The sequence below is a fragment of the Danio rerio genome, chromosome 14 (assembly GCF_052040795.2).
Source record: "Danio rerio strain M-AB ecotype USA chromosome 14, GRCz13ab, whole genome shotgun sequence".
Taxonomy (NCBI): domain Eukaryota; kingdom Metazoa; phylum Chordata; class Actinopteri; order Cypriniformes; family Danionidae; genus Danio; species Danio rerio.
The window spans coordinates 16,210,001-16,236,649 of NC_141034.1; the positions used below are offsets into that span (position 1 = coordinate 16,210,001).

The 26,649-nt window shown below is 35.2% G+C and overlaps 1 protein-coding gene across 1 annotated transcript in view; it reads left to right on the plus strand.

The window, feature by feature from the left end:
- rraga (Ras-related GTP binding A) overlaps positions 1 to 26,649 on the plus strand; it is a 149,668-nt gene that overhangs the window by 89,456 nt on the left and 33,563 nt on the right. The window contains exons 5-10 of the mRNA NM_199714.2: positions 9,560 to 9,626; positions 9,821 to 10,043; positions 10,132 to 10,227; positions 10,313 to 10,435; positions 10,596 to 10,687; positions 10,768 to 10,883. Coding sequence (NP_956008.2) covers positions 9,560 to 9,626; positions 9,821 to 10,043; positions 10,132 to 10,227; positions 10,313 to 10,435; positions 10,596 to 10,687; positions 10,768 to 10,883 — 717 coding nt within the window. The remainder of the gene's footprint in view (positions 1 to 9,559; positions 9,627 to 9,820; positions 10,044 to 10,131; positions 10,228 to 10,312; positions 10,436 to 10,595; positions 10,688 to 10,767; positions 10,884 to 26,649) is intronic.

Here is a 26,649-nt window from a genome sequence, read left to right on the forward strand (position 1 = left end):
ACATGTTCATATCAAATTTTTTTTCAGCTATTCCTGATATTGAAAATAGATATATTATTTTAGGGGGTGATTTTAACTTTGTTCAGGACACAGTTTTAGATAGATCCTCAAACAAACCGAGTTCATTAACCAACTCAGCCAAAATTTTGGAAATTTTGGAAATTGATCCTTGGAAATCAAAACAGACCACTAGTAAGGCCTATTCTTTCTTCTCCAACGTTCATCATTCATACTCACGAATAGATTTTTTCTTAGTAGACAACAGACTTCTTTCCAATATATCGAGCTGTGAATATCATAGCATCGTAATATCAGATCACGCTCCTACTTCTGTTGATATAAATTTTTCTCAGTTTAAATTTTTTTACAAACCGTGGCGCTTTCCCTCTCTGTTTTTGACTAGAGAGGAATTTAAACAATTTTTGTCAGAACAAATTACCCTATTTTTTGAAATTAATGACACACCAGGCATTAGCAGAGGGACCCTTTGGGAAACGCTTAAGGCATACTTAAGAGGCATGATAATTTCCTATATATCTGGTACAAATATAGCCAATAAGCTGAAATTAGATGCAGTTTTGAAGGATTTAAAAAACTTAGATGATCAGTATGCTGCTAAACCGAACAAAGATCTGTATAAGGAACGGCTTCGTCTTCAAATGGAATTTGATCTTTTAACCACAAATAATGCAGAAGTTCAACTGCTTAAATCTAAACAAAAAATTTTTGAAATGGGTGATAAGGCAGGTAAATTACTAGCGCATCAAGCTAGAGCATCAGCAACATCAAGGCTGATTACAGGAATAAAGTCACCACAAGGAGAAATTTTCCATGACACAAATAAAATTAATAGCATTTTCTCTGAGTTTTATTCAGATCTTTATACTTCGGAGCTTCCATCAGATAGTAACTGTGGGGAGTGGCCCTTGGATAAGATCACATTCCCTAAGATTGACAGTAAGACCCTTGGTGATCCAATATCAATCTCTGAGGTGGTAGAAGCTATCAAACTTTTACAAAGCGGCAAGTCACCAGGCCCTGATGGGTTCACCATAGAGTTCTATAAGGCATTTACTACATCAGTAGCCCCTGCATTACAGAACATGTTTAACGAAGCCTTTTCTAAGGGCTACTTACCTCCCACCTTATCATTAGCAACAATTACTTTGATTGCCAAGAAAGATAAAGATCCCCTCTTGTGTAGCAGTTATAGGCCCATTTCACTATTAAACGTGGATTACAAAATTCTAACTAAGATTTTATCCTTGCGGTTACAACAAGTGCTACCCCAAATAATTCTAGGTGACCAGACAGGTTTTATGAATGGAAGACACTCTTTCTTTAACACAAGGAAACTCATAAATATTCTCAATATGCCCGATTCAGATGTACCAGAGGTGGTTTTGGCCCTTGATGCAGAGAAGGCGTTCGATAGAGTGGAATGGGGATATTTATTTCGTGTAATGGAGAAATTTGGTTTTGATGATGGGTACATTTCCTGGGTCAAATTGTTGTACGTCTCTCCGCAAGCATCTGTGTTAACAAATGGTGTGTTTTCAACTCCTTTTTTGCTCCAGAGGGGCACTAGACAGGGCTGCCCTTTGTCGCCTTTACTTTTTGCCATTGCCATTGAGCCCTTAGCAATCTGGCTTCGTGAGGATGTTAAATTTAAAGGTATCAAACGACTAGATAGAGAGTATAAATTATCCTTATATGCGGACGATCTTTTACTTTTTATTTCTGACCCAGTGGTTGCTGTCCCTATTATTTTGAACATTCTAAACCAGTTTAGTAAAATTTCAGGGTACAAAATTAACTTTCATAAGAGTGAGCTGTTCCCTTTAAATCCTCTGGCAAAAAACCTTACACACTCACTTTTTCCTTTTAGATGGGCAGTTGATGGATTTAAGTATTTAGGTATCATTGTGACCAAATCTTTAAGTGGAATGTATGTCTCTAATTTTATCCCGTTACTTAAAAATTGTGAATCTGACATGGAACGCTGGTCCAAACTTCCCTTTTCTCTTGCTGGACGCATAAGCCTAATCAAGATGATTGTTCTTCCCAAGTTTTTGTACTTATTCCAACACATTCCAATTTACCTTAAGAAAAAGTTTTTTATAGATTTGGATAAATGTATCACCTCCTTTTTATGGGGAAATAAACCAGTTCGAATTAAGAAATCTATTTTCCAGCTCCCTAAAAACAGAGGGGGTTTTGCACTTCCAGATTTCTTACATTATTATTGGGCTTGCAATATTCAAAAGATTTTATATTGGAGGAACAATATAAGTTCTGAACTTCCGTGTTGGGTTTATCTGGAACTGTCTTCAACTCGCCTTTCTCTGAGCTCTGTTTTATCCTCTCAATTACCGTTACCTGCAAAGGTCAGCTCAAATTTAGTAGTATCCCAATCAATTAAGATATGGACTCAATTTAGGAAACACACAGGTTTACATAGGTCCTCCATCCTTTCTCCAATATTTAAAAACCACTGTTTTGCACCATCTAATACAGACGCAGCTTTCAGAGTATGGTTTAATAAGGGCATAAAAACAATCGATGACCTCTATGAGAGTGGCATTTTCTCATCCTTTAATAACCTTTCTAAAAGATTTGATCTACCTAATTCACACTTATTTCGTTTTTTTCAAATCAGGCACTTTGTGCAAAAACTCTTTCCTCATTTTCCAAATCGACCTCCTGAATCTCCATTAGATAACTTATTAAAGCTTGAACCACACTCAAAACATTGCATTTCTACCATTTATAACCTGAATCACAATATTAACCCAAGCTCTGCAAATCAAGCCAGAGGTGCTTGGGAAGAGAACTTAGGTTTTCAGTTCTCTGATGAACACTGGGAGCATATTCTTGAGCTCACACATACCTCTTCTATATGTGCAAGACATGGGCTAATACAATGTAAGATCCTACACAGGGTTTACTACACTAATGCTAGACTTGCTAAAATATACCCTTCTGTCAGCGATGCATGTAATAGGTGCAAACAATCACCAGCGGATCTCATCCATATGTTGTGGGAATGCCCCAAATTATTTGTTTATTGGACTAAAATATTTAAAACTTTAAAAGATGCATTCGGCATAGATCTGGATACAAATCCACTTTTGGCCATTTTTGGGTTTGCAGTAGATGCCAACCTTTCAGTAATGGTCCAAAAGGCTTTAGCTTTTACTACTTTAATAGCGAGACGTCTCATTCTTTTAAAGTGGAAACATGTCACTCCACCATCTTTTGATGCATGGATAAAAGAAGTGTTTACTTGTATTAAATTGGAAAAGATTAGACTATCACTTACTGGTTCTTTAAAGACCTTTGACAAGTTGTGGCGCCCCTTTTTAGATTATCTACTAGCAAACTCTCTTGATTCTGAAACTGAGCAATAACATAGGAATAAAAACATATTTATTATTTATTTTCATCTTATTTAGTTATTTATTTTTTTAAAAATTTTTTATCATGGTTAATTATTAATTTTATTTATTATTATTATTATTTTATTTTTATGTTTTGCTTTGTTTTTTTTTTTTTTTTTTTTCAACAGAGGCTGTTGAGGGAGGGAAATGTTCAACTGGGGTTGGGGTAGGGTAAACACTAACATGGATGGATAATTATAAAATGACTGTTATGGTTGATATTCCATGTAAAAACCTAATAAAAAAAAAAAAAAAAAAATATATATATATATAAAAAATAACAATAATAAAATTATAAAAATACAAAGATAAAAAGAGCAGCACTTTGCTATTTATAATAGTCTTTATATTTATATCCATGTGTTGTTTCATATTCATTTTATTTCACTTGATGCATTCATTATTTAATGTTTGAATACTGAAATAAATTACAGCCATCGTTTAAAAGGTAACTTTTAAATAAGTTAAACAAATAACTGTACATTCTTGCCAAATCAGTGTACAAACAAGACAGTGCAAAAAGGGCAGTAGTGCAAACAAATATGAATATAACATATAATAAAGAAAAAAAATAGAATAATAAAAAAAAGATAATAAAAATAGAATAATAAAAATAAAAATAGATTTTTGATAACATTAAACAGGGTAAAGGTAATGATAGTAGCCTATTACCAAAAGTAAGTCCACAAATAAAGAGTTCCAGTATTTGTGTGTTGGAGACAGTGGAGCGGGTATTGTTGGTTGAATACACAGCAGCACACACACTCCCCCAGTAAGATGGGCAGTTTCTGTTCGACAGGAACTTAAAGTTGTTTTTGTATGTGTTGGATTATCGGGTAGAATTTCTCCCGGATCTTGGAGGATTTAGTGCACTCAGTAAGGAAGTGCAGCTCTGTCTCAATCAGCTGCTGAGGGCAATGTGGGGACAGCCGCTCCTCCACCGGCAGCCATGCTTTTCTGTGCCGGCCCGTCTATACAGCCACCGTGTCTGCTGCCCGCTTCTAACATGTTAAAAAATACTGCAAATCAAGCTGTCGGTATCTCCTCGAGATTGAAATTGTTCATTTTTTGAAAAAAGAAAAGTGTCATAATAAATACAATTATTATTATTAAAAGTGGAATTATGTTTTTTTTTTATCGCATATAGTTAAAGTGAAGTGTGTAAATAATGTGCTTCAATCCGGCTACCACTGCAAGTGCGGGAAGCACTGTAATTTATAGTTTTTCCAATAAGTGGTGAAATAAATACATTTAAATTTTTATTAAGTGTTGTTCACATTAAGTAATAATAATACAAAAACATTTATTTGAAAAGTATTTTGTGAGACTCACATCCGTCGTTAAAACGCAGGTTTATGTTTTAAATAATAACTCAGAATCCATGCGTTAATTTGTCCGATAAAAACTAGGTCTATGCAATACTGTATGTAAAAACTATTATAAACTAACTTTTGGGAAACGGCAAATCAACAAACTATGTTTGTAATGATGGGACCTTAGTTGGCTAACGATGGTTTTGGTAAACTTATATTTTTCCACACTATAGGCTTGCTTATGCCATGCAACAGGTAACAATTTTGCTTTTGACCTAGATATCGAGTCAAAGCACCACACATCCCGGCATTATGGATATAGGTAATTACTAATAGCTAATTATTATTATTATTATTATTATTATTATTATTATACATTAGTTGACCTAATGCTTTTTTTAAACAGGCAAATTTATTTATTTCTCTACATGCGTGTGAAAGAGAAAATAAACAGAGAAAATAAACAGACGATAAATAATATGCGGCTCACTTTGCGTGCGGATATGCCCATTTATTTAATTAATTTATTCAAACATGAGAGTGTTTTACATTAGGTGCCAGTTGGTTAAATATTTGTAACGTAGCCTGTAATAAATAATAAATAGCCTACTGATAAAGTAAGTTCAGGTGATCACAAGTTTACAATCAGGTGATGTGCTCCACTGGCATGATAAAATTATTTTGCTCTTTTTCATATGCGCACATTTAAGATTTTAGGTAATAACATCGCTGTGATGGTCAAAGAAATCGAAACATTATTTTCACCCCAACATAATTTAATAGGACACTAAAGATAACTTTTTTCTTCACTCTCCTATCGGTGAATTTTGTTTTTTTTCCCTCTCTGCTGTCTCTACTGGCTTGCATGGTTCAGGATCTGTAGAGCTACGCATTGATGAATTTGCTCTTCAGTGGTTGGACTCTCAGTAATAATTTAAACCACACTAAACTGAGCTAAACTAAACTGAACTTTTATGTGAAGCTGCTTTGACACAATCTACATTGTAAAAGCGCTATACAAATAAAGCTGAATTGAATTGAATAAAGGCTAAAGAACTTAATACTTATATTTGCTTTTTGCAGCCTAGGGCTATACTTCTCACCATGTATATTTTCTAAAACATACAGTAAAGTGTAAGATCATGTTATTATGTTATTATATTACTAAGAAAACTAAATCAAAATTACATTTTAATTGAACACATCACATCACATAAGGTACGCATATAGAACTGTCTCTTTAGTATTGTGAAAATGCAAAGCTGAATATCTGTGGTTAAAGTGCCACCCAGCGGTCAAAAGCTACTGGTGCACCAATTGCCGCCGTCGCCGCGGTATGAATGGCGGCAAAAGGAACATTTTGAAGTAGTAACATCTGTAGATAGATAGATAGATAGATAGATAGATAGATAGATAGATAGATAGATAGATAGATAGATAGATAGATAGATAGATAGATAGATAGATAGATAGATAGATAGATATTTCTAGTACAAATTATCATGTTAGTAGCATGATTCTAGCATGCATTAGCATGGTTCTAGTATGATTTAGCATGTTATTAGCATGATTCTAGCATAGATATATACACTAGATATTGCATAGGGACCCTGAGCATGCATCAATAGAGCTGCCACATTGGTACAGTGCTCCCAGGACAAGTGTCATTTAACCGCACTAGTCAAGACAAGGTTATTACGTGAAGATGCGGGACTTTATAGCTGTCAACGGGTGTAGTAACGAGCAAACAAAGAAAACAAAGCACAAAGGCAGAACATTCCATAGGTAAGATTAAGTTTTTTACGTTTTTGTATGTTATGAACTTTTGTGTTCAACAGGTAACGTTATTGATGATAATACAGTCACTTACTGCATTCACCTTAAGGCAAAGTAGCTCCAACTCGCACTAAATACTCGGCTTATGTTAGTTTTGTTGAATAAAATCAGCAAATAATGCAAAAGAAATATGACAACGAGATGCTGCAGTGCCAGAAACTTGTATTATTGTCGTCTAGTGAACAAGTCGTTCATAACGGAGATTCATTCTCAAACGAAACGCTCCCTTCGTCAGTATGAGAAGTGAAAGCAGGAGAGGAGGTGTGTTTCAGGACACGGATTAGATCAAATTTAACAGGGAGGGTGGATAGTACATTTCTGTACACACAAACACAAGCTTTTTGTCAGGAATGCCTGTGCGATCACTGATCCATCAATGTAGAAAAGTGATGCAAAATTTTAATTTTCGTAATTTAAAAAAAATTGCATACTAACATCCAGGAAAACTCCTGATCATAAATATATGTGTATATCTCTGGCTTTGGATGGCCACAGTCCTCCACGATACATTCCTTCCAATAGACAACAACAGGGTAGGCGACATCTAATGTATATATCTATGATGATTCTAGTACAAATTAGCACGTTTATAGCATGATTCTAGCATGCATTAGCATGTCATTAACATGATTTTAGTATGAATTGGCATGTTGTTAGCATGGTTCTAGTATACAGTAAATTAGCATGTAATTGTCATGATGCATGGATTAGCATGATTCTGGTACATATTAGCATGATTCTAGCATGAATCAGGACAGGGCTGCCAACTTTTGGCTTTAGCTTGAAGTGAGAATTTATGCCCCGCCCCTATGCCAACAAGCCCCGGCCACACCAAACCACGCCCCTATTTATTTATAAATTATATTTATAATTATATTATTTTATTTATAATTATATTATTTTAATAAATACTTTTAAAAATATTTATTATAAATAAAAGTATCCTTATTATTCTTTTTATTATTATCCAATTATGTTTCTATTCTAAATAAATAAAATAAAAAATAAATTCTAAATGTAACTAGAAAACAATGTAAAGACTGAAGTGATATGCTAAGATTATTTAAGAATTTTTTTGCATAAACATATAGTAATTTATATTAAAATGAAATTATATAGACAATTGTATAGAACACAAAAAATGTTTTCTAAAATTATCTGTTTTGTGTTGTCTTAGACCTGACTCATGGCCGAGAATTAGGTAATTTGCTGCGTAAAACATATGCTGGATAAGTTGGCGGTTCATTCCACTGTGGCGACCCCAGTTTACTAAAGGGACTGAAAAGAAAATGACTGAATGAAGTTTAAACTCCCTGACCTCATCCCTCCTTTCTGCTTCATACAAAAAAATCTATCAGGACCAATTAGTCGAAATAAGATCATCACATTGTTTAAACTTTAAACTTTCAAATCTCAATGCAGGCTGACACCTGTAGCCTACATAAAAGGATGTTAGCCCTGCCATAAAATGCACCCCCTCTGAAATATGCATCTATTAACTGAATTTGATACAACCTTTTTAATAACACAGTGAACAATTGCCTTACAGAAGACTGAGAGTCCTAATAAAAGTCTATGAAATTTTACGCCAGGGGTGCATTTCTCTGCACAACACAATGCATAAGTGGCATGTGAGCAGCGCATATTTTTTTTGACATGAATGTTTACAACTGGGATTCATTTCCGTACCTGGAACAAGAGTATCGTGTCAGCGCAAGCAGGAGCGGATCGAGAGGCATGCCATCTCCGCGCATGCGTTGGTTTGTTTTTGATTACATGGCTTTCACCAGTCTTGATTCGGTTGCACACAGAGAATAACATCTTTATATACCGAAAAAAGTCTTTAAAACCGTCTTTATTAAAACTAAAAAAAATATTTCAAGGAGATGATTTTTGCGTGAGAAAATGAATGTGTGGCGTGAGAATAACGTCAATTGCGTGACTCTCACGCTAAATGCATGCAAATGTCACCATGTTATTAGCATGATTCTAGCATGGACTAGCATGTTATTAGCATGATTCTAGCATGAATTAGCATGTCATTAGCATGATTCTATCATGGATTAGCATGTTATTGGCATGATTCTAGTATGTTATTAACCTCCATGATCTATGTCTATATATTATTTACACACACACACACACACATACACACACACACACACACACACACACACACACACACACACACACACACACACACACACACACACACACAGCTTAGAAATAAGCTGAGTCTGAGTGTTATTTATTTAAATGTTTATTTTACATTTCTTGTTTGTAAAGGCTAAAACAAATAAAAAGTGCACATATTTTTTGTATCGTATTTATACATATAAAAAAAAAAGTTATAAGAGGTGTTATAGACTTTGCATATTCAGTTTGCAGACATTTGTAGGTACAGACATCTATTGTGTGCGTCTTTGGGAGTTTTTTCCTGTCTCCTTGGTATTGTCCATATCGATATCGGTATAATATCACATCGACTGAATTTAAGAAATATATTGTGATATAAATTTTTGCCATATCCTCCAGCCCTACGTTTCACACACACATACGAAAATTATTACACACATCAAACATGCCAAAAGCTACAAAAAGTTATTTGGAGTGAATTGTCAAAGCCAACAGGAAGTTAGTTTTTTTTTTTTTTTTTTTTTGCTTCCTCTTCCAAAAAAGTGCATTTTTGCCATTTCAAGGTGATGTATTTTAACAAACTCCTCCTAGGGATTTTATCTGATTAACACTGAAATTGGATAATGTTATCTAAAGAATATTTTTTCATTGCAAAGATTTAGAGTTTTAGTTTAAGCACGTGTCCATGGCAGCCGCACAAACTTTGATATTCTGCTAGTGCTACTGTATGTGCTATGCTTGTCTTTGCAATACTGTGTAATACTGCTATACGTTTAGTGTACAACAGCAAAATAACTTTAACTTTCTACTTTTAAACTTAACTTACCATTTCAGTTGATGTGGAGCACTCTCACGTGCGATTTTTGGGAAATCTGGTGCTGAACCTGTGGGACTGTGGTGGGTAAGTATCATGATTACTACTTTTGATTTGTTGGATTATGTAAGGTATGTTGTATTTTTTCCCCTCATGTTTGCTCTATCTCTAAAAAAAAAAATATATATATATATATATATATATATATATATATATATATATATATATATATATATATATATATATATATATGTGTGTGTAATTATATATATATTCAACAGTCAGGATACTTTCATGGAAAACTACTTCACAAGTCAGAGAGACAACATCTTTCGAAATGTAGAGGTGTTGATCTATGTGTTTGATGTGGAGAGCCGAGAGTTAGAGAAAGATATGCATTACTACCAGTCTTGTCTGGAAGCCATACTGCAGAATTCACCTGATGCCAAGATATTCTGTCTGGTACACAAGATGGACCTGGTTCAGGAGGATCAGAGAGATTTGGTAAGATACTGGCACAATGTCATCTTAAGGTCTATGTATATCAGGAAACTAATGTTTTTGTATATGTGTTTGCATTGTGGTTATTTAGATATTTAAAGAGCGTGAGGAGGATCTGAAAAGACTGTCTCGTCCGCTGTCCTGCACCTGCTTTAGAACATCTATTTGGGATGAGACATTGTATAAAGTAAGATCAGTTGCTTTTCTCAGTACCTCCTTAGCATTTTAGATACGCTGAAAGTAAGTTTTGCATTGTCTGCTTTTGTCTAAAGGCATGGTCCAGTATTGTCTATCAGCTAATTCCTAATGTACAGCAGCTTGAGTGCAACCTCCGGAACTTTGCTCAGATAATTGAGGCAGATGAAGTCTTACTTTTTGAAAGAGCTACATTCCTGGTTTGTACCAAAATAAAACCTTAGTGCTTTTACATATAGAATTATGTATCTGCATACATTTTTACTTGTACATGGAATAAAGATATTCACTTTATAGTTGGTCATCACCTCGTGTTTTTTAAATGGTCTTTAAAATTTTTCTTTTTTTTTTAATTGTCAGGTGATCTCTCATTATCAGTGCAAGGAACAACGGGATGCTCATCGCTTTGAGAAGATCAGTAACATCATAAAGCAGTTCAAACTAAGCTGCAGGTGAAGTAAATTCCATTTATGTAGTAGTTGTAGGTGGTGAACAATGTCATTATAATTTTTCTTCTCTTTTTGTCCCACAGTAAGCTTGCTGCCTCTTTCCAGAGCATGGAAGTACGAAACTCAAACTTTGCTGCATTTATTGATGTTTTCACATCCAACACTTATGTCATGGTGATCATGTCAGACCCTTCTATACGTAAGCATCTTTTGTTTGTTTTTGAAGTTGCATTAATAATAATAGTAAATATAGCTGCAAGCAGCAATTAATGGGGTTCAAGCATTTTAGCAGCGTAAGGTTAATGAGCACTTAGGAAGTCTGTAAGTAGCTTACTCAACAATTAAATAAATGATTGGAGTATTAGAGTTTATAGATTGAGCTAACTAATGTTTGATTACACAATCCGAAAAAGCAACTTCGTTTTTTTTTATTGACATTTTTGTGTCAGTTTTTATGTCAAATTATTTAGTATAAGCAGCCCTATGATATAATGATATAGTCATGGCACCTTAGTCAAAGACAATGCATGTCAAATTTCTAGTTAATCAGATAAATGGTTACTTAGATACAGTGATTTTACAATGTATAGCGCCACCATGTGGCCAATGTCTACAAGTTTTATGCTATGATCTTAGATTGATCTCTTGCAAATGAGTAACAAGTTAGTTGAAGATATTTTAATTCATTCATGAGTTTTGGCCATTTTTGCTCTTCACAATAAAATTACAAAAGAGCAGTGAAATAAGCTATTAGTAATCTCCTACTGTCATCTAGTGGCCACAGTGTAATTTATTTATGTGATTACAGCCATTTTTGTGTGCATAAATAAATTCCTTCTATAAATGAGCATGTTATTACTATATAAAATAAAAATTTTGTATTTTATTAAAATAAATAAATATCTACAGAGTAAAAAGTGTGACAAGCTTTAACTTTGATCTTTAAAAAAATGTTATCTTAAATGCATTAACCGTGTTTATGCCATGTCAATTTGGGATTCAGAATGCATTCTTTGCTTCAACAGCAGTAATATAAACAATAAGTGGTCTGTTACTGCCATCTAGTAGCCACTTTTTGTAATTATTTGAATATATGTTTTAAAACAAGGTGTTTAATTATAGCACCAGTTTTTGCCTTTTAGAATTGTTATATAGAGGTAAACTGTGACTAAAGTAAATTTTTAATGCATAACAGTGTTTGCATAATGTCCAAATGTCATTCCTTAATGCAATTTACATTACTTTTAACTCTAAATGTAAAAAAATCTCATTTAAATCTAATTTAAAAATGTTAAAAAAAATCTAATTAAAAAATGTAAAAAAAAAAAAAAAAAGGAATGCAAATGGAACAAATAATAAGTGGTCTTGTGCTGACATCTAGTAGTTAAATATGGTAGGTGACAATTAAAAGTCTGTTATAGTGGCTAAAACTGTAGAATATTAAAAAAAAATGTGTTTTTTAGACCTTTAAAATATCCAAAATGGACAAAAAGTGTAACATGTAAATAATTTCAGTGATAAGCTTGCACTAAACTTGTAAAAGTGTGTAAATGAAGCCCATTTACTGCTTTTTTTACGCATTTTAGCATGTTTTAGGACCATTTCTACTGTTATAGCGCCACCTATTGTCTGATCTCCACAAAAAATTGCATGTTTCTTCACATTGATATGCCACATATGCTCACCAATTTCTGTGATGTTTTGAGTTTTCCTTATAGGTTTACAGGCATATAGGTTCATGTGGACACGCCCACTTTTTAGATGAGCCTGTTACAGCTAGACAAAATTAAAGGTTTAACTTTTTTTTTTTTTTTTTTTGATAATTATTGATCTACTTAGTCCAGAGACTCTAACAGCACTGGTTTCGGTGCAATTGAGCTAAAAACCAGGGACTAGTTTGCAAAAGTAGGTTTTTCATATATTGATGATTTATTAATAGATATTTTGAGTAACAGCAGTGGTTTTAGTGTCAAACTGTTCAGTACAAGCAGACCTATCATATGATATGTATTTTGTGTGGCTGTGCAATTTGTGTAATATCCAATCAATTACCTCCTCAAAAAAAAAAAACAAAATCGCCCCCTAGAGGCTGATTTCTTTCAAAATTCTTACAGACCTCTAGGACCATGAGTCTAATATGCCCACCGAGTTTTGTTTCAATCACTCATCGTTAACCTAGTTTAATAGCTGCTCAATTTTAATTAGCTAATGGCGGCCATGTTTTTTGAGATAAGCCAATGTCTTTTATAATATGTCATGACAACTTGGTCAAAGACACTACATGCCAAATTTCAAGCTAATTGATCTAATCGGCGTAAGGTTTGGGTTAAAATTTATAGCGTCACCATGTGGCCAAAGTCTGTTTTTTTGATAATTATTGATATTCAGTTTCCAGAGAACATTTCTGAACTGGTTTGGTTTAGATTGGGCTAAAAACCTAGGACAAGTTCCCAAAAGTAGGTTTCGGACAAATCGCGATGTAGCGGAAAATCTTTCCAATGTACGGAAAATCTGAGTCATTCCACTTTTGTCCGGGCTATCCTAGGGATTCCAAATATGTTAGTTTTTTGAGTCCATGACAAATAGTGTACAAATGGCGGCCAAAAATGTCCAAAATGTTGGTTTTTGGCACCATAGCGCCACCTATGGTCCGATTTGGCTGATTTTTGTTGAGCATGTAGTGTATCCGAGTACTACCATCTGACCAGGTTTTAGCTCTGTAGGCCTTACGGTTTGGTCTATTAGAGATGCGCGGATGGCGGTTACAGCCGCGGAATCCGCGGATAAACCGCGGATCGGGCGGATGACGTGACGAAAAATTATATTTGAATTAAATTCGGGCGGGTGGTGGGCGGTTGTACTGTTTTTGTACACATAGCTGGCGCACAAAGGAAAAGGCCTAAGACTGACTTCACAGAATGACAGGAGGAATCGGATACACTTATTCTGGATGAAGTACAGAAGTCTTCATCTACAAACTTCCGTATAGACGGATCAGCAGAGGAAAATCTACTTTCCTTTTGGGAGAAACAAGGCAGTCATTCCCACGTCTACAGCACCTTGCTAAGAGAATTCTATGCATTCCAGCAACAAGTGCTGCGAGCGAGCGCTCCTTCAGTGCAGCAGGGCGCATTGAGCCCAGGCGCTCTCGTCTGAATGTTGAAATGATGTGTCAAAATGCGTTTTCTATTAGGCTACAATAATAATTAAAAAAATTGTACAGTACAGTGCGTTTAATTTAGGCTATTTATTTATTTTTGTCCCTGTGCGCCAATTTGAGACGGAGTTCACTACTGATATTCTGAGAGCTTTATAGGGGTGCTTCTCATTTCTTATTTGTGTATCCTCGTTTCCTTTCCTTGCTTTCTTTCCTCGTCTTTCCACTCCTATAGGATGCGAGGGAAGGACGCAAGTAAAAGACTCAAGGACCGAGGAATCGAATCAAGTGAAAAGACACGTCCTCGTATTGTATAGCATCACTTCAAAGCGTCAGTTAATGCTGGATTTGACTTGCACGTTTGGATTAACTGCATGAAATTAAAGTTATTCTCTATTTTCTAATAATCAATAAAGAAACATTCATTTAATAATAAAAAGGAATAAGCCATTCAAATAAAGAGCTCAGTCAGCAGATGGCGGGCGGGTGCGGTTTTAAAATTTGGTCAAAAATGTTAGTGCGGATGGATGGCGGACGGATGATGTGTTTTGTGATGCGGTTGCGGATGAAATAATAGCCCATCCGCGCATCTCTATGGTCTATGCAATAGTAACTTCGGCAGAAAAAACAATAATAAGAAGAGCAAAAAATTTGCTTCGCGCTTGAACCCCTAATGAATTTGATTTATAGTGCACTTTTCTCAGACTCAAATCGCTAACAAGAGCATCAGAATGCAATAAAACATGAAATGCAAAAATACAAATTAAAAAGAAAGCCTCATAAATTATAAACACTAAAAAGGTGAGTTTTAAGATGTTTCTTAAAACAGTTCAAGGAACTGGCATTCCTAACATTTGTGGGAAGAGCATTCTAAAATTTAGGTACGAGAATGCCCTACCTCTCATGGTGCTAAGTTTCCAGAGAGGCTGAAACGAGGTGATCCCCGAAGCGGAACATAAATAACCATAGGAAGATGCTGTAGATATCAGATCACATTTATAATCAGGTGGAATCAAGGTTTTAAAAATTATGTGTGGCTTAACACGCAACCAGTGTAACTGTTGGAGTACAGGGGTAATGTGTGACTGAGACGATGTATGAGTTAACACTGGTGCGGCTAAGTTATGAACATATTGTAAAATTTAATATAAAAAAGTGAATTGGCTGCAGACCCCCAAATAAAGAGTTACAAAAATCTAACGTGAGGTAATAAAAGCATGGACAAGCCTTTCAGGCTTGAGAGAAAAGGATGGATGCGGGCAATGTTTCGTAAGTGATAAAGTGATTTTTGTTATTTGTTTAAAATGAGGTTTCAGACTAAGTTGAGCATCAAAAAGTACATCAAGATTACATACCTGCATAGAAGAAGTTAGAAGAGGACCAACCAGAGGTGGGACCAAGTCATTGTTTGGCAAGTCACAAGTAAGTCTCAATTCATTGCCCTCAAGTCCCGAGTCAAGTCCCGAGTCAAGACAGGCAAGTCCCGAGTCAAGTCCCGAGTCAAAGGCAACAAGTCTCAAGTCAAGTCCAAAGTCCTGCAGTTTGATTTTCGAGTCTTTTCGAGTCTTTTTAACAGAAAAATAAAATATATACAGATTAGGTATGGTTGTAAGATCTGTATTAATTAAACAAACCTTTTTTATTAAAGAACATTGCTTAGATATATAAAAATACAAATGCAATTTTCTGAAAAAGTACTGAACAGTGCTGCGTCTCGTCTCCACAGCATAATGCACAAGAACGAGTTCCACCAAAAAAAGACTCCATTTTGCCTCACATCACACAGAAATTGCAGGTCTACTGCTGTCTAATTCATTAAGTTTAGTTGTGCTATGTTATGTCTTCGGTGATCAACTTGTGATTAACCAAAATTACATAACCTCAATGTGGTAGCAGTAGACCAACTCCTGTATATGCTGCAAAGTTAAATTGAGTGAAATTGGAATTTTGTCAATTGAATCTCGTGTGTGCTAAAGAGATGGAGTTGCAAATCTGTCTAGCAGCAATGTAAAATGGTAGCACATATTGTTAATGAAGTAGGCTACTTCATACAAACAATAAAGTTGTTTTCTTCACATAACGTTGAAGAGCTTTGCTCTCTACCTTGTGTGATGCTCGTGCACGGATTTCCTCTGTTTGTGGACAAAACTGATTGCGAGTTCTCAAATTTTCTCTCGCTCTCAAATATGCACTGCTCACACACAAGTTTTCTTGAGCGCTCTCAGAGATTATATGCAAACTCACAATTTGTGTCGTGTTCCCTCTTCCTTTCATGCTTTTTGATATGATTCAAATTGCTGCACTGTTTAATAACAATAACCAAAATACTAAAATAGACTTACATATTAAATGTTTAATCTAATAAACCATAACATTTTTGGTTGTTTTATATGATGAGATATTTTCAGTTTCAAACACTTAAAGACAGAGAATAGACCAGTGGTGCCCCCCTGAAAATTTTCTTAAGGGGGGCCAGAAGAGGCCAGCTACGTCAGTGGCACCAATCAATCCACAATAATTTAGTGGCTGCTATTTATTTATTGAAATATTGCATTGTATTGCATTTATGTAAGTAGATTTAAATAAATAATGTCAACAGCAAAATCATATCGGGTTGGCCACAGGGGTGGCTAGAGTTTACACAGGGGTAACACCCCTTGTAAAGGGGTTTACACCACTATAAGGCACCCCTGGAATAGATGTTGGATGTAAAGAATACATTTTATTTTAAAAGCATTTAAACAAAAACTAATGCAAGCAGAAATGTAACTGTGATAAAAATAAGGAAACACTTGATAAGGTATTATAGCCTACTGTACTATTCACTCTTCAAATAAATCTCACTATCAATCTCATTTTTGCATGGCAGCTAAAATAAAGTAAACTAGTGTCTGCTGGCTTCCACTTTGCTGATGAGATTGTGGAGGACATTTTCCATGTCATCCTCTTCATTTTGAGGAAAGCTGTTCCACAGGGCCCCTAAACACGTATATTGGCATGTACTGTGTTTTGAACAGTAGCCTACTACAGTAAAGAACTTCAATTGATCAGTTGTGGTAATACTATAGTTGCTATGGTAACACAAGTGTAATATAAACAAATTACCCAGTGCTGTATTATTTTACAATATAGGGTATTTTATACTACAAATCACTACACTTTACTGTAGTTAAAACTACACTTTGTATTATTTTATCTGTTCACTTTTAGTAATACTACTGTATTATGAAGCATTAATTAACAAGTCGTAAATAATACTAGCCTAAAACATAAGTATAATACAAGTATACAACAAGTATAATACTCAAAAACACTAGAATTTATTAGAGAATTTACCTTAACCTTTTAGTTTTTTGTGTATTGTTAATAAATAGTAAAGCAAGAAAGAAACCATATCAACATTCTTGGAATAACCCTTCGCTAAGCCTCGCCCTCCTTAGTTACTGTTGCTACGCCTGTCAAGCTTTCATGCCTGGCACATCTATTACAGTGTGATTGCGCTGGTGTCAGACATTCCCAAGGATTTAATTAGTCATTTTTGGCAAACAGGTGAGATATCTGAGAAAGCCAGACAAAAGAGGACTGCAGTATACATTACAGGGGTATATTCACAACATAATAGCAACTGATTAGAAAATAATTTTATCAAAATTGAAGCAAGGTTAGCCTAGCCACCTCATACGCTGAACATTCAACAGCATAGTTCATGCACAGCAGGAGAGGTGAAATTATAAAATAATCTAATAACCTAAGAAACTGATGGATTTGTGCCGAATATTAGCATCATTGACCCATAACAGTGTACAGTACCTATTACTGTCAGCATGTTTGTGTGCTCTTTATCCAGTTTTTATTCAAATTTGCAGTTAAGTGGAAAAAAAAAATTGAAATGCACATTAAAGTATAAATAACAGAAGTGAACAAATAGATTTTTCCTACCAACAAATATTAGTGTATGTATTTATATGCGTTACAATAGCGAGGGTTTAAACTAAGCAGTGCTCACAGGGTTCAACGCTAAGGATTTTTTCTACTGGCCCGATCGGGCCAGTGGTTCTGATTTTTACTTGCCCAGCCCAAATTTTCACTGGCCCCACCAAAAAAAAAAAAGAAGTTAATCGCTATTTGAATGTGCGTGTGTGTGTGTGTATACACACACACACACACACACACACACACACAGTTGATTTCAGAATTATTAGGCCCCATAAATTATTAGCACCCCTGTTTATTTTTTTCCCCAATTTCTATTTAACAGAGAACAGATTTTCTCAGCACATTTCTAAACATAATAGTTTTAATAACTCATCTCTAATAACTGATTTATTTTATCTTTGTCATGATGACAGTAAATAATATTTTACTAGATATTCTTCAAGACACTTCTATACAGCTTAAAGTGACATTTAAAGGCTTAACTAGGGTAATTAGGTTAACTAGGCAGGTTAGGGTAATTAGGCTAGTTATTGTATAATGATGGTTTGTTCTGTAGACAGTCTGAAAAACAATTAGCTTAGGAGGCTAATAAATTTTACCTTAAAATGGTTAAAAAAATGTTTTTATTCTAGCCAAAATAAAACAAATAAGATTTTGTTCAGAGGAAAAAATATTATCAGACAAAATATCAACATTTCTTTGCTTTATTAAACATCATTTAGGAAATATTTTAAAAAGAAAAAACAAAAAAACAAAAGGGGGTTAATAAATCTGTATATATATTTACGGTAATTTTTAAAATGTTTAAGGAAAACTATTCAGTTCATCAAGGCTATATTTATAAATGTAAAAAAGGTGTAATTGTTAAATATTTATTAAAATTTTAAATAACTGCTTTGTTATTGTATTTAGTTTCAAATAAAATAATTACTCCAGACATTATTGATTTTATAACTATTACCATTAATAAATATAATAATAATTAATATTAGTGATTTCTGAAGGATCATGTGACTGGAGTAATGAAGCTGAAATCTCATCTTTAAAGTCACTGGAATAAATGAATAAATTAAATGATAAACTACTTTTGAACAGTTATTTTATAGTGCAACATTTCACAATTTGTATTTATGATGAAATAATTGCAGCCCTGGTGAGCAGAAGAAGCTTGTTTTAACATATTTAATCACACTGACCCCAAACTTTTGTGTATTGTGTATAGAATATTTTATAAGTGAAAATGTGCACTTTAATTTTAACAACCCACAGACATCGTCACCGAATACAAATCGAGGTCAGACTTTCTCATATATACAGAGCCTCATTTCAATTGTCAGGTTTTGTAGAAATCGATCAATTGAATTAATCAATCTATTAAAGAAACGTTGACTATAATTCTGTATTTTAGGCTTAAATTATAGAGAGACATAGCAGATGAACCGAGACTGCATCAGATCAATGTAAATCTTTCTTTCGAGCTGTCAGTGCGGAAATGAACAAAACAACAGGCCTAATACAACATAGGCCTATTATACGATTAAAATATGGAAAAATTAACAGATAGTAATTTCGGTCAATTTTCCTGACGGATAAACCGAGATCAGGCTGGATAAACAGCTCTCGGTAATATTTCAGCATGCTTTCACTTTCGCATTTACCGGTAAGAATGACATCTCGCCCTGCTCATCATTCCCTCTTCATATAGCCGTATATATGGCTATTACACGATCATGATACACTGTGATATAGCCTGGGTCGTTAGTTCGTTGCATTGTTTTGTTTTCTCGCTACAATCGATACGCTCAATAGGACAGAGACCGCGTCTCATTCAGGCGATCTTGGACTGATTGATTTGGCGCAGATGCGAGCGCAACTGGATATATGCTAAAAAACCGCGCTAACGGGTGAAACGAGACAGATTCCGAAACAAACGTCTATGTGTGAAAGCACCGTAAGATTGTATTTGCACACAATTGACAGACAGTCGCAGCACGCAGCTCTGGCTCGATCTGGCAGGCAAAAAGGCAGCAGCTGGCCCGATCGAGCCAGTAACATTTTGTACACTGGCCCGAGTGTCTCGCACGCTGGCCCCGGGCCATCGGGCAGTCCTTATTGTCGAGCCCTGGCTCATAATATCGAGTGGAAAAAAAGAAAAAGACCGCTGGGAAGCATAACCTGCTTTGTTTTTTTTTTTTTTTGTTTTTTTTGTTTTTTTTTTAAAGAAACACAGTTTAGATCTGTTTAGGATAAGAGGAGTGTGAGTTATTGCCACCTATCATTGAATGTGAATATCGAAAACAAAACCAACTTAGCTTAACTCCTTTACCGCCCCTCACACAGCTTGATCCACGCTGGCATTTCTCCTCTTGGGCTTTAGGTTTTGAAAAGGGAAAAATCCCACCACCCAGTCCAAACTTTTAGGATAGCGGGTGTCAGATTTTCACAATCCAATTGCGCAACGATTTGGCTTGTTTCCCTCGCTCGAAAGCTTGACAGAGCCTCTGCCCGTAGCTACGATTGGTAAGCCGCGATTGGTGGGTGGCGGTTTTTGGGCGTGGCTTAGCGAAGGGTCAGTTTAAAAGGAGGATCCCGTGAGAGCAAATGCATTAAAGGTATGAGACGCCATCGTAAACAAAAGTCAAGCGAACGCAAAGAGACTGATTGCACGAGAGAGAGAGAGAGAGAGAGAGAGAGAGAGAGGTGTATGTTGTATGTGAGAGAGAGAGAGAGAGAGAGAGCGAGCGAGTATGGCTCATCTCAAGTTCAAATTCAAATTCTCTCTGCGTTTGCTTGACTTTTGTCCACTCCGGCGCCTCATAGTAGTCACGTTGGATACTGTCGAATCAAAACAATTTACCGTGCTTCGATTGGACGTCATGCCGAAAGCGCGCATGCTCACACACACCGCGCGCATGCTGTCACACACACGCACACATAAACAGGGAGAGAGAGAGAGCGGTCCATGTCAACATACTTTTTTATCGTTGGGCTTTTCATGGGAAGCAGCAAGTCTTTACAAGTCAATAGGGGCAAGTCCTAGTCAAAGTCCAAGTCATTTATGTTCAAGTCCAAGTCGAGTTGCAAGTCTTTTTATATTTTGTCAAGTCGAGTCTAAAGTCATCAAATTCATGACTCGAGTCTGACTCGAGTCCAAGTCACATGACTCGAGTCCACACCTCTGGGACCAACAACTGTTAACTTAATATTACCACATCTGCCAATGAGTAAAATCTTAGTCTTGGAGAGATTTAATTTGAGATAGTTTTGTTGGATCCAGGCTTTAATCTCTAACAAGCAGGCATTAAGTGTTGACATGAGGCAGATAGATTAGGAGATGTACAAATGTAAATCTTTCTATCGTCGGCATAGCAATAATAATTAATACCATATTTTTGAACAAATTGTTCAACAGGTAGCATATAAATGTTAAACAAAAATAGCCCGAATGCCATGACACAGAGGGACATTCCGCAATTTGTGACCCCCCAAATAAATGAACTCTGAGCGAAAATTAGGTACTATGTGAACCAGCTTATTGCTGTCCCGGCTAAGCCAACCCAGTTTTGACAAAAGCAGAAACGGAAAACTGAGAAGATAAAAGCTCTACATGCAGAAAAATCGCATCACAGGCAATAGAGGTGAAAATATTATCTATCTTTGTTGTAAAAGGAATTAATTACAAAGCTCAACAGATGCAGAGGTCCAGTCAAATTGTAAATTGTTATAAAAAGAATTCTAGAATTGGAATTGTGACTACAGATGATACAGAGACTACAGAGATTTTGCAGTGGTCAGAGCATTATGATACTCTATTTGGTGCTGTTTAAACATTTGTTTTTGTATTACTAAACCAGATTTGGTATACTTTTGCTCTAATTGCCTGTTTGCAGCTTTCATTTTTCTTAATTCCTGTGTAAATCAACAAGATGACCTTTTCAACAAAACGTCTCGACTTTTCAGCGGATCTATGTCGTCAGGAACAGATTTAAAAACATCATTATACTGGTCAGCTGTGGACATGATAGTAAATCCTTAATGTATTTATTGAGCTGGTCGTGGTTGATATCACCAAGTTTCCTAAAAACAATGGTACATTTGAATAGTGGTCTGAGATGGTGGTTTGAACAGATCAAACTTAATAAGTTTATGGTCACTGAATTGCAGCATAATAGCTTTGAGTGGACTAAAAGTATATTTAATAAACATGTAGCTTGAGTGCAGTCAGCATTCTCCACATGAAAATTTAGTTTACCAGTTAAAAGAAGAGCTGGGCAGAGTGCACCGGAGAAATTCAAAAGATCCGTAAATTCTGAAAATAATTCCTAAGCAAGTTTTGGAGGACGATAGATGTTTAAAATAAGAACAGGTGAAGTCCCTGTCAATTTGAAAGCCAGACATTCCAGACATTTAAAGAACCACTCACCTTTGAGACCAGACCATGTTTATCGAGCTGGTCAGGTGAACCAGAAAATTCCAGCAAGAATTTACGGAATGAGCCCTGAAGAGAGTGCCTTGGGCGCCGTTGGAGTTGTAGCAAGGGAAGCATTTGCATCATATCTGGGATCCTGGTGTGGTCAAATTAACAGAGATCCTGAATAAGTGATCATGATAAAGTCTGGGTGACCACAATAGGCCTTATCAGGTACTCCAATAAAAACCAGAAAGAGAAAAAAATTAATTTCTTAGAAAAATAAAAACCAAGCACCTGCGGCAAAACTCAACTCCGGTTACTATCGAGAAAGATTTAGTATGGTGTGTAAAACAGAATTAAAAGGACCACATCTAAAATCACAAATATCAGCCTTTAAAACTTGCAAAAATCTGGTGAAGAAGCAGCAGCCAAGTTGCGCCAGGTTCCTCTCACACCTCTCTCCTCTAATGAGAATGCATTACTGGCATAAAAACACTCGGACACCTCTAATGTGCTGGATTATTATGATGATAGTAAAACTAAACGACTGGAAAACAGCTCAAGTCTAAATATAAGGAGATGGAGCGATGTTTGTGAGTTACAGCAGCGCCGTAAAGTGATATGCACTTAAGATGGTGTTGTTTAAATTATATATAAAATGTCCAATGTTATGTTGCAACAATTAGGTTAATATGATCCAATTGATATGACAGTGTGCTGCATGGGAACAGTCTTTACTGAACTTTATCACTGCCTGACAGGTTTTATTCCATATTCATAAAATTATTAATTTATTAAATAAAATAACTTTAAACAAATAAGATTGACAGTATGACTGACCATAGACAGATTTTTGTAACTGATAGTCAACCTTTTTAGGGACTGAGCACCAACAATGCAGAAGGAGCAGGTTTATATATATATATATATATATATATATATATATATATATATATATATATATATATATATATATTAGTGCTGTTAATCGATTTAAAAAAAAAAAAAAAACTAATTAATCACACTTTTTTAGAAAATGAATCGCATTTAAAAGACTTGTAATTTTGGCTATTCAAATGTAAAGTTAATATAAACGAAAGACAAAAACTATTTAAATTCAAAATATAATTGTTTATTAGAATTTGTGTTTAACTTGTAACACAGATTTCTTCATATAAATAACATACCCACAATAAACCATCAAGATCCTGGCCTGACAGCCATATTTATTACAGAAATTAAAACAGGCATTTTAATGCCATTTGAATTTCAAAACAATCAATACCAATGAAGAAAAAAATTATTTCCAAGTTAGACTGCAAAAAAATGCCAAAATACAGGTGTTGCAGATATGGAAAGTGGAAAGTTATAATAATAATAATAATAATAATAATAATAATAATAATAATAATAATAATAATAATAAAGTATTGAATACAAACAGTTGCACTTATTGTGAAGTTGTATTGCTGTGAGTTGAGAAAAATTAATCATAAAGTAGAAACAATTTTGCACAGTCCCTTACATTCATCCAGTTGCTAAGACTAGGAGTATGCCGCAAATGCACTCTCCACTGCATCCCTCCTAGCTCTTCAGGTATGTCGCGCGCAACTAACCCCCACCGCTCTTCAGGTACGTCTTGCGCGCACACGCCCCTACCCAGATACGTCGCTCACTCAACCCCCGACACCCCTCAACGGGCCAGACACACACACTCACACACATACACACACACACACAGACACACACACACAAACGCGCTGGAGCGACTCCCTTCAGATTAAACATGCATGATCGAATTTATCAAATTTGCGTTCTTAAGTATGGCTGTATTTCACAAGGATTCTGACACAACAACGCGAAGCATACACTTTTGTTGCGTTTAATGAGGAAACACGTTAAACTTAATGAAACATTGGAGGGCTCATGCTGAAAGGCAGTCTTTGACAGCTCGCGACTTCACCAGAGACTTTCTGAGTACATTTAAATAAGACACCAATTCTCTGATTTTAATATGATTAAGATAATACTCTTATTAAGAGTCTACTGTGTAAGCAGCGATTTGATTACCTCAAAGGAACACTGAGTCACGAAATGCAGAGGCTTTTCTTTCCGTTCGCCACGTGGTATCAAATTACATTAAAACAGAAGTCTTCAATGTGAGAAACTTGCCTTCAAAAAGTGCTTCCTTGATCTTATCCATATTTCTTCTTGAACACTCGTCCACCACAACAGGAAGTAAAAAAAATAAAATAAAAACTTCGAAACTGCGTTAATGTTTTCAACTCGTTAATTATTTGAAATTAATCACATGCGTCAACGCACTAATTTTGACACCACTAATATATATATATATAACGATATTAAAACCGAACCGAAATATCGCGATACACCAACCACGATACGAATCGCGAAACTCTCGTGGCGTACCGCGGTACTCTCACGCCCCCTGCTGCCCATTGTTGAGGTTGACGTCACTTGTCTCTAACTAATTGAACCAATTTAAACACATCTTTAATATCATATTTGATTAAATTGTTTTAGTAATGATGAGGATTTGTTCTAAATATTATATTCTAAAGTTAGTATTATAGTGCATGTTATGTCATGTGACTTGAGTAAGCATCACACTCGTTACTAATGGACGCAGGATGGCTTCTTCACATAGTACTGAGATTGCAGATCCCCCAGACACATTTAAGTCATCTGTGTGGAAACATTTTGGTTTTCCAGTTGAGTACAGGAATAGAATTCGTGTCGTAGACAAAGCGCCTGCCTGTCTGTCTCAACTGTTTCACGAAACTTTCTTGTAAGGAAAAACATTTAAAAAGTGTGGTATTTTCACAATGTGAGGGTGTAAGCAACAGAACTGCCAAAAAAAGTGATTTAATGTACAAAAGTAAAACCAGAATAATGCCCAAATATACAAAAAAAGAGAAATATTTACACTAATAAAAATAATATAATAAAGTAACAAATTCAAACAAAAGTATCAAACAAAAATTAGTTAAACTCGAGCAAGGGGGTGATAGTGAAGACAAACAAAAGAAATAAATATAATAAAACAATTCTAACTCATGAATAACCCCTCTTACCTCGCTAAAACTGATGAAAAGAAAGAAAAAGGTCTTCAGCGCCGTGCGCCGCATTCTTCCCTATACTGAATAAAATAAACAAAGATGACCTTCACCTCTTACCTGATGTCTTTAACAATACATTTTCTACGTGTTTGCAAAATGGAAATCGTATGACATTTTCCCTATCCACCTTACACTAAGACTGAACTTGAGGAGATATAGCTATATTGTCGGAAAGGAGCGGAGCTAAAAAACAATATACAAATCAATTGAATGTAAATAAAAATGTACAAACCTCACAAAATTTCTTAAAGTGGGCAAAAGTAATGCAAAATAATTTTACCCAAACGAAAGTTAAGCAAAAACAACGAAAATCATAATCATGTCAGAAAAATACACGAAAAACGAGATCAAAGGAAAAAGCGCTCTCTCTCCCGCTCTTCCTGACATGCTTTTTACATTCCCGCTCTGCGTCGCCAAATGATGATAGATCGGTCTCCTGACCAATCAGCTGTCAAAAAGGCGGACCTACAGAAATGACAGGCATCAGCTGTCGTGAAGGCGGACCTACAGAAATGACCGGCATAGAGGGAGCGGGAGAGAGAGAGAGAGAGATCGGGAGGCAAACATACAGCCGGCTACAACCTTAACATTAGTTTCAGACACAACCGCAATGTATTTTACTGGTGAATATGTCATGAAAAAACACTTTACAAACACATTATATGTATATTTTTCATTAATTTAAACGGAAACCAATCTATCTAAGTGAAACCATATAATCAAAAATGAGCGTCTGTGTCTGCACAGAGATCAAGCCTCTCATCGGAGAATGTGGATATTATGGTGTTTTTGAAGAAGATCTTTCACTAGTCTACACTGCAGTTATTTATTTAATTTTAGTTTACTTAGTTAAGATGGCTGCACTAAAGAGAATAGTTTTTTTTCTGACTAGTCTATATTGGAGGTATTTATTTAATTCTAGTTGTTTACTCGGGTATCCTGACTGTACTAAAAATGCGATGACAAAGTTAATAAAGAAAAAGGTAAGATGTTCTTGTTATTAATTGTCCCTTAGCATTGCTGTTAACATGACATCAACCCTAACCCCGCAGCAAACAGAAACCGAACCGTGGCTCCAAAACCGTGAACCGAACCATGCCTTTTGTGTATCGTTACACCCCTAATATATATATATATATATATATATATATATATATATATATATATATATATATATATATATATATATATACAGTAGGGATCGAAAGTTTGGGCACCCCAGGTAAAAATTTGTAGTAATGTGAGTAAAGAAGCCAAGGAAAGATGGAAAAATCTCCAAAGGGCATCAAATTACAGATTAGACATTCCTTTAATATGTCAA